Raw genomic sequence first — 10,003 nt, 5'->3', positions numbered from 1 at the left:
CCACACCTCACACTTTATATAAAAACCAACTTAAGGTAGATCAGGGACCTAGAAATAATACCAGAAACTTTAAATGTCATCAGAGAAAACCTGGGAGGAACTCTAGAATCCCTAATCCACAGTATGAATAGTTTTCCAAGCATAATGGAAAAACCACAACCAGGAGAGAACAAAACAGACAAATGGGACCTTCTAAGAATCAAATCCCTATGCACATCAAAACACTTCTCCAGCAAGGTAAAAAGGAAACCCACAGACTGGGGGGCAGGGGGGGGATATTCAGCAATGATATATCTGGTGAGGGATTCATATCTAAACTTTCTAGAACACTATAACCTTGACAAGAAAAATGTAAACAATTTAGTTACAAAATCGGCACAGGATATGAGTAGCCATTTCATCAAAGAGGACTTTCAGATGGCAAATAGACACATGGTGAAATGTTCAAAATCTCTAGCTATTACAGAGATGCAAATCAAACTAAGTATAAGATACCATCTCGTCTCTGTAACAATAGCAGAGTATAACTCCTAATGTTGGCTAGGTTGCAGAGAGGTTGAATACTCTGTTTTAAACAAAGATGTTGTCTTAGAATGTTTTTATTATAAGCTGTGTATGTGTTCAAAAGGCTTCCAGCTGTGATAGCTTTTGTAAAGTCCCTTTACTGTGTGTACATAGTGTCATAATATGTTATTTCCTGCCCAGTCAATTTCATTGATCCCAATGAGGCCACACTCTGTATAAGCTACATAAGTTCTTCCTCAATTTTTATACAAACAGTATATATATTGTACCTGGAAAGAAATTATTTTTAACAAATACTTATTAAACTTCTCAAAAAAATGGTTGTTGTTGTTATGTGCCGTCATTTGCGACTCATAGCGACCCTATGTACAGCAGCCCTAAACCCTGCTCTATCCTGTGCCAACCGCATTGCCTCTGACACACCCATCCCGATTACCCCAGTCTCTGAATCAATCCACCTCATAGAGGGTCTTCCCCTCCTGTGCTGTCCCTCCACCCTACCAAACATGATGTCCCTCTCCAAGGACCTGTCTCTCCTTACAACATGTCCAAAGTATGTCAGACAAAGCCCCAGAATCCTTGCCTCCAAGGAGTAACCTGGTTTAACCCTCTCTAGGATGGATCTGTTTGTTTTCTTGGCAGTCCATGGTACTTTCAATACTCTTCTCCAGCACCACAGCTCAAAGGCGTCAATTCTCCTTCTGTCCTCCCTAGTCATTGTCCAGCTCTCTGATGTATAACAAGTGATTGCAAAGACCATGGCCTGTATCAGGCGCACCTTAGTCTCCAGAGAGACACCGTTGCTCTTGAGTACTTTAGAGAGGTCCCTAACAGCCGGCTTTCCTTTCGCGATACGTTTTTTTATTTCCTGGCTGCTGGTGCCAAGAGTGTTGATGGTGGAGCCAAGCAAACTTGGAGAACATACATATATAATATAGATGAGGTCCTTTTGTGGAGTTTATAATCTCATGCAGCAATCTCATATTGTATAAAAACTAATTTATTACAGTTGTGTTAAATGCCATTAACAGGCAAATTCAGAATATAATTAGCAAAGCCTAGGCTATTCTAGAGGGCAGGAGTCAGGAAAATAAGTCAAATAACATTTTAAATAATTTTTTCCATTTGAAATGCATAAAAATAAGATTACTTTCGAGCTACTATGTCTTGTGGTTTAGACGAACACTCTCCTCCAGGTGATTTACAGCTTCAGAAACCCAATATTTGATCATATTTGGGTCATTTCCAACTTAACAGCAGTGAGTTTTAGTTTGATATAAATTTGAATTGGTTTATTTGTCCATGGGGCCTCTGTATCTGCAGATTTCAGTCCATGGATTTCATAGATGAGAGAGAGAGACCTTTTTTACCCAGTAACACACTGCTTGCCACTGGCAGAGCTTAGACTCGAACAGAAACCTGCTAATCTTTTCATTACCTCTCATCAATAAAATATTATTGAATTCTTGGCACTAGCAGTCAGAAGATCAGGAGATATATAGTATAGTGTGTGTGTATACATATAGATATATAACATATATATATATATATATAGAGTACCATAGTATAGTGTATATATAGATATATAGTACTAAAGAACAACAACATCAGTTTAAAGACTAAGGTACACCTGATTAAAGCCAGTTTTTTCATTCACCTACTATGCATCTGAGAGCTGTACAATGCATGAAAGTACAAGAAAATAATTGATGCATTTGAGTTGGGATCTTGAAGAAGCGGGCTGAATATTTCATGGGCTACCAGAAGAACAAGCATGTGTGTCTTGGAGAAAGTGCAACCAGAGTTTTCCATGGAGACAAAGATGGTGAAGCTTAGTCTAACATATTTTACACATGTTTTTAATAGAGGTTATTCCTTGGAAAGAGGCATCATACTTGGAAGTTAGAGTCAGCAAATATGTAGAAGAAAGACCCTGAATGAATTATATTGATTCAGAGTCTGTGGCAATGGATTCTGATGTGTCAAAAATTATAAGGAAGGCACAGGGTAGGACAGAGTTCAGATCTGTTATTCATAGGATTGCCATGAGTCATTCTTGAGGGCACTTAACAACAATCTCAGTGATTTTAAAATAAAATCATTGTCCTCCCTGCTCCTCATTGAGCAACAGATTGCCCTCTCTTCTCATGCAGCCTCATCTGCATCCCAGAGACATGATGGTGAATGTCAGAGTAAATGGATTTTGCTGCATTGAACTGGTCACCAGGGCTGCTTTAACTCTGGGAAAGTGAATGTTGTTGTCGTCATCAGGGCCCCCTTCTTCGACCTCAACTACATGGTTGTGTGTACCAGTATGATTGATTCCACCCACGACAAGTTCAATGACACTTCAAGGTTAAGAATGGGAAGCTAGCTGGTCATCAATAGGAAAGCCATCACTATCTTCCAAGAGCGAGATCCCACCAAGTAGGGTGATGCTAGTGCTGAGTATGTTGTGGTATCCACCAGTGTCTTCACAAACTTGGAGAAGGCTGGGGCTCACTTGAAGAGTGATGCCAAACGGGTAGTCATCTCTGCCCCTTCTGCTGATGCCCCCAGGTTTGTGATGGGTGTAAACCATGAAAAGTACGAAAACTCTCTTAAGATTGTCAGCAATACATTTTGCACCACCAACTGCTTGACTCCCCTAGCCAAGATCATCCATGACAGCTTTGACATCAAAGAGGGAATCATGACCATAGTCCATGCAATTATTGCCACACAGAAAACTGTGGATAACCCCTCTGGAAAGCTATGTCATGATGATTGTGGAGCTACCCAGAACATCACCCCTACATCTACTAGCGCTGCCAAGACTGTGGGCAAGGTTATTCCTGCACTCAATGGGAAACTTAGTGGCATGGCTTTCCATGGCCCCACCTCCAATGTGTCAGTCATGAATCTAGCCTGCCATCTGGAGAAGACTGCCAAATAGGACATCAAGAAAGTAGTAAAGCAAGCATCAGAAGGGCCTCTAAGGGACATCCTGGGATGCAATGAAGAGCAGGTTGTTTCCTGCAACTTTAACAGTGACACCCACTCTTCCACCTTTAATGCTGGGGCTGGCATTGTCCTGAATGACCACTTTGTCAAACTCATTTCCTGGTATGACAGTTAATTTGGCTACAGCAAGCAGCTGGTCGATCTGAGGGTACATATGGTCTCCAAAGAATGAGTTCCTTGGACCACCAGCCCCAGCAATAGCACTAAAAGTGAGAGAGAAGAGAGACCCTCAGCTGCTTGAGAGTCCTTTCCCCAACTTGATCCTCCCACACACTGAGACTCTCACATCCCTGATAAAGTTTCCATCCAGTCCCCCTGAGAAAAGGGAGGGGCATATAGAGTCCATCTTGTCATGTACCATCAATACAGTACTCGGAACTCAGCCACAAAAAAATAAAGTGCATCCAATATTGGTTAGGCCAGCTATATCTATACATGTTAATAATTATTAATAAATGTTCCCTCTGCATAGTTCGTATTTGTTGAGAGAAGGAATTTACATGGTAATGCGTAATTAGGTACATTTAAACAGAAATACCAAAAATGTACTTTCTGTCACACTAATCATATATGATTTGACATTCTCCAAAAGTGCTAGAGATGGTCAGTTGGTATCAGTAATAATATATTTAAACAAATATACTTGTATTTCTTTAAAATATAGCTATTAAATATAAGTCTACAAGTTGAAAGTTTTAAATTATCCTTATGTCTAATGCCACATAACATGTAAATGTGATTATTTTATAGCCTAAGTGGCCTCTCACTTTAAATATTGTTCCTGATAAATTGTTTCCATATGTATTTCCCTAGCACACCCTTTTATCATAATGCTCAGTCATCTGCTTCAGTTCAGAAAAATCTAATTCTCACTTTTTTATTTTGAAAGGTTAGAAAGCAATTGTTACTATTTCTATAGTTATTTAATCATTATATAACATATAACTACTTATATAGAGGTTTGATAATTAGATCACTGGCACTAAAAGGAGTATTCGACTTCAAAGAGAAGACCATTCTTGAATAGGGTTTGGAGTTCAAAACTGTTTCGTATACTGAGTCTTGAAAGAACTCAATGTTGAGTTGAAGAGACAAACAGTAAGATAACTTTAAGTTAAACCACATGAAATTTCTATTTTCATAGGCTGAAAGTGTCAAATGTTGATAACTTTATGGAGATCTGGTAGTATTTTTGACAGGAAGTTGTACTGTTAACCCAAATATACCTCTTGGCAAGTTCAAATCCACCAATGACTAAGTGGGAGAAAGATAGACACTCTTGTGCAATTAGCAGCTTCAGAAATCTAATGAAGGCTCATTTTATTTGTTTCAAATCATTTCCTAATACCAAAAGACCAAAAATATTAACCTGCATTCTTCTAATAATAAATAGTTGTGGATCTTTAGTAAACTCATAAGCCCATGGCTATATTCAAGTTAACAGATAGATTTCTGATCATTGAATTTTCTTTTAATCTTCTACAAAATTGTGGTTTAAACATAGTCAAATGGTGTAAATTACTTTAGAAGTGAAAAATATCAGAAAGATTTTCAACATAAATAACTTCTGTTTGCCACATTTCAAAATTGTGAATGTAATAGTAGTTGTTAGGTGCCATCGAGTCAGACCAACTCATAGCTGACCTTCCAGCGGATTTTCAGAGGCAGTAAATTGCACTAGAGGAAATGTCTCTGCTTTCTCCCGTGGAGCAGTTGTGAAACCTCATGCCTTTGGATTGGCATATCAACTCCTTACCACTAGGCCACAAAAGATCCCCATGAATGTAGTAGGGAAGAACCACTCATTCATATGAAGCATGGTGGTTCTATCCTGTAAAGTGATTTCAAACATTGAATTTGGAAACAACTGAACCATTACTCTTTGCGAACATATAGATACAGGTTCTTCTGAGCCTCTGGTCAAAACTTTTTTGTCAACTGATCAATATGTAAGTTTGTTTTTAACTTTTATTTATAGACATCTTATTTAATATTTATTGATTCATTAGTATTTATAGGCCAGTATACTACAACTTACCTAATACAAATTTTTCTCTATAAGGTATATTCACAGCCTTCTTGCACCTAGAAATATTAAACAGCATTTCAGCACAATTCTTGGGGCCATCTGAAACAGCAAAACCACCAACCAAAAAAGAAACATAGAATGAAAAAAAAAGGCACTAATTATAGTAAAGATACTTGTTTAGTATGAAAGACAAAACTATTGCCTTGTTCACCATCAGCTGGGGGTATCAGGTAACTAAAATTCCTTACAGTTCAGCACATCTGCACATGACCTCAAAATGACTATGCACCTTAAGTATAGTTTTGAGGTTATAAATGAACTATAGTGTGATGACAAATTCACAAATAAAGAATCTGCCATTCAAAGGGTTGACTGTTCTTTTATAAGAAGTCCTGGTGATGTTATAAGTTACATATGTTGTTGTTATGTGCCGTCGAGTCGCTTGTGACTCATAGCGACCCTATGTACAACAGCCCTAAACTCTGTTCTGTCCTGTGCCAATCTCACTGTCTCCGACACACTCCTCCCGATTACCCCAGTCACCTAATCAATCCATCTCCTAGAGGGCCTTCCCCTCCTGCACCTGCCCTCCACCCTCCCAAGCATGATGTCCTTCTCCAAGGACCGGTCTCTCCTTATAACATGACCATAGTATGTCAGACGAAGCCTCAGAATCCTTGCCTCCAAGGAGCAGCCCAGTTTGACCCTTTCCAGGGTGAGTCTGTTTGTTTTCATAGCAGTCCATACCCTCAATACTCTTCTCCAACACCAAAGCTCAAAAGCATCAATTCTTCTATCCTCCTTAGTCATTGTCCAACTCTCTGATGCATAACAAGTGATTGCAGAGACGGTGTTTACATATAGGTCTAGTAAAAGCAAGGTGGGTAGTTGGAATCCACCAGCTAGCTGTTCCACAAGAGAAAGATAAGGCATTCTGCTCCTGTTAGTGTTTACAATCTTAGAAAGCCAATGCGGTGTCACCATGAGTCAGAACGCACTCAATAGCAATGAATTTGAGATTTTGTTTGGGGACTTAATAGACAAAGCTTTAGTAGAATGGACTGAGTTCATTTGCTTTCACCTTCCTTCCATGATAAACAGAAAATTGTTTCCTAGTGTAATACTCCCTTTTCAGTATTTAGTCTCCAATACTGACCATTCCACCAAGTTTTTATTAAATAATTCAGGATTTGAGGATATAATTGAAGTTGAATTAAATGCAAGGCACTTTGCTAGACAATTTCTACAATTTCTTTATACATTTCTCACAAAAACTGTATGAGCCCCATATTACTTCCATTTTATCATTGAAGAATTCAGGTCTATAGAAGTTAAGAACTTGCTTGAGGTCTTAAGTGTTAGAGCTAAAATTCAAACATACTTTTTATCACTATGTGGCATATTGTTCATCTTAGAATTTTTATTTTTCCTATACAATTTAAATTTCTTTGTTTAATTTTAATAAAATTACAGAAGAATAAGATATTTGGGTTTTTTTATTTTAAAATGGTGGTGTTTTTTGTGGTTTGTTTTTTTTTGAAGGATGAACGTGAAGCTAGAGAAAATGTGAAGAGGGAGCAAGATGAAGCCTATCGTCTTTCACTTGAGGCTGACAGAGCAAAAGTAGGTTTGATCGGTGGCCTTCTGGGATATAGAATTCAATCCCAAGATGTCTTTCATTATTTAAGTGGCAGCCCTTTTTATCACTTTGATCCCTAAGAATATTGGGTTTGCAATAGAGAAAGCTAAATTCAATTTTAAGAAATGGTACAATTCTGCCCATGGCTCTTAAAGCATAATTTATTTTGACAAGATAAAATTTGTTGAGGATCCTGAAATATGACAACCAAAAACACTGTGTCTGTTAAGTGTTTTGGTTTTTTTTAAAGTATGATAGAACTTAAGGATTTTCCATTTTCAGGTCATTCTAATGATCAGTAAGGATCTGGGATAATTGATTTGTTTGCCATATTTATATGCAAATAATATTCAGAGAGTTTCTTTACATAATGTGCTATGAAAGTACTCTTGCAGGAGCAAGGCACAGTTGTTGAAGAAATGCTTGTTGTATGTGTAAAACTACAGTAGAATGTGTTGTGTGTGTGTATGTGTGTGTGGCCGTGTGTTGTATAATGTATATGAAACTGCTCACCTAAAGGAGTGTAGTTTGAATCCATCAGCTGACCAAGGAAGAAAGACAGACTAACTCCTTTCATAAAGATATACGGCCATAGAAACTTGATGGAGCTGAATTAAAGGCAATGGGTAGGGACTTTTATATATGTAATAAGCACCTACTTCAGTAGTAGGGATTGAAGAAAGACAAGAACAAGGATGATGTAATACAGGACAACAGTTCTAAGTACCATGTACAAAGCCTTAAGTTCTTGAAAGTTCAAAGAACAAAAGTTTCAATTGAAAATTTTTCCTCCTGTTGGGGAGAAGAGCCATGAAATGAAACAATATGCTGAGGGAGATTTCATAGAAGTGATTTCTGTGAACTGGATAGAGAAAGAGAGATAGGCAGGGGGAAAAAATGATAGGAGCAAGGGACTAGACAGAGTGAGGTATAATAGATGCTGATGTGAACAGTTTTGAGATTGAGTGCAGCAGAGGTAAACAGAAAGGAAGACAGCAAAAGGTCATGATGAATCCGGAGTGCCATATACTACCAAGAACCATCAAAGTTGTTTTGAGTTAGAAACCTACCATGATTCAAGAGCTATACTTTGTTCTTGCTTTCCATTTTTGTTTCCTAAAGATAAGCTTCCATCACCAAAATGCAACTCTAGTCCATGCTGTAAATAAGCCCTTTGAATTTAACTTTCTTTTTTTATTTCATCAACAGAGAGAAGCACAAGAGAGAGAGATGGCAGAACAGTTTCGTTTGGAGCAGATTCGTAAAGAGCAAGAAGAAGAACGTGAGGTGGGCCTAATTTTTAGAAAAATTCTTCAAAATATTGGTGGTTTGTTTTGTTGGGTTTTTTCTTTCTCTTCCATTTGATTTTCAAAGGGTTAAATATTTCTTACAACTTAAGTCTTTCTTAATATGGTACATGAAACCTTTCATTAAATCTGTTGTATGGAAGTATTAGAAAACTGCCTGTACTAGATGCAAAATATTTTATTATTTCCTTTTCTCTTTTTACTCCTTGATAAATACTTCTCACCTTTCCTGGATGAACCTCATGAATTTAAAAACAGTATTTTCTGCCATGTCCCGCAGCTTCACTTTATCCACTAGTAGACATTGTAAATGACTTCTGTAGTGCTATGCATTGGGCTCCTGTAATTGTTAATTTTATATGTCAACTTCAGTAGGATGTAATAGTTATTTAATTGAATACTAATCTAGATATTGCAGTGCATATATTTTGTTGCTGTGGTTAGCATTTACAATTATTTCATTTTAAGTTTAGGAGACTACCCTTGATAATATAAGGAGCTTCATAAAATCAGTTGAAGAACATCAAATAAAAAATTGAGGTTTCTATGAGAAAAAATTCTGCCTGAAGATTACATTATCAAGTCCTATTGCATTTCCAACCTCCTGGCCTGCCCTACATTTTTCAGACTACCACCTCCCACAGTTGTATGAATGATTTCTTTAAAATAAATCATATATGTACATATATACACTCTGAAAAGAATGGAAATCTCAGTACACTTAATCGTGCTTATGCAAAACCTATATTTGGACCAGCAGGCAGCCATCAGAACAGAGCAAGGAAACACTGCATAGTTCAAAATTAGGAAAAGTGTACTCCAGAGATGTGTCCTATCCCCATACTTTCTCAATCTGTGTGCAGAACAGTTTATCCAAGAGGCTGGGCTCTATGAGAAGAAATGTGGCATCAGGATTGGAGGAAGACTCATCAACAGTCTGCTTTAAGCAGATGATACAACCCCACTTGCTAAAACTGAGGAGGACCTGAAGCTTTTGCTGCAGAAGGTCAAGGACTACAGCCTTCAATATGAATTGAAGCTCAGTATCAAGAAAACAAAGATTCTCACCATGGGGCCAATTGGCAGCATCATGATAGATGGTGAAGAGATTGAGATTGTTAACAGTTTCGTTTTGCTTGGCTCAACACTCTTGGCACCAGCAGCCAGGAAATTAAAAGACATATTGCGTTGGGAAAGTCTGCTGTAGAGACTTCAGAGTACTGAAGAGCAACGATGTCAGTCTGGAGACCAAGTTGCACTTGATGCCGGCCATAGTCTTTGCAATCACTTGCTATGCATCAGAAAGCTGGACAATGACTAGAGATGGTAGAAGGAGAATTGATGACTTTGATCTATGGTGCAGGAGAAGAGTAGTGAATATAATATGGACTGCAAAGAGAACAAACAAAGGAATTGGAAGACACAGAAGAATTTCATGAAACAACATATGAGCAAGAGCCTATGGTGATGAAAGAAGAAGTTCAGGCTGCTTTGAAGGAA

The 10,003-nt window shown here is 37.9% G+C and overlaps 1 protein-coding gene and 1 pseudogene across 1 annotated transcript in view; both read left to right on the top strand.

Annotated features, from left to right (window-relative positions):
* Positions 1-10,003, top strand: part of FAF1 (Fas (TNFRSF6) associated factor 1) — a 548,275-nt gene that overhangs the window by 461,260 nt on the left and 77,012 nt on the right. Inside the window, exons 16-17 of the mRNA XM_006879662.1 lie at positions 7,100-7,180; positions 8,406-8,483. Of these exons, the coding sequence (XP_006879724.1) occupies positions 7,100-7,180; positions 8,406-8,483 (159 nt within the window). The remainder of the gene's footprint in view (positions 1-7,099; positions 7,181-8,405; positions 8,484-10,003) is intronic.
* Positions 2,703-3,700, top strand: LOC102851594 (annotated as a pseudogene).

This window comes from Elephantulus edwardii, unplaced genomic scaffold (assembly GCF_000299155.1).
Source record: "Elephantulus edwardii isolate Elephantulus edwardi_28Jun2011 unplaced genomic scaffold, EleEdw1.0 scaffold00005, whole genome shotgun sequence".
Classification (NCBI taxonomy): domain Eukaryota; kingdom Metazoa; phylum Chordata; class Mammalia; order Macroscelidea; family Macroscelididae; genus Elephantulus; species Elephantulus edwardii.
Note: the sequence above shows the minus strand (reverse complement) of the source record. Positions and strands in the feature narration are given on the sequence as shown.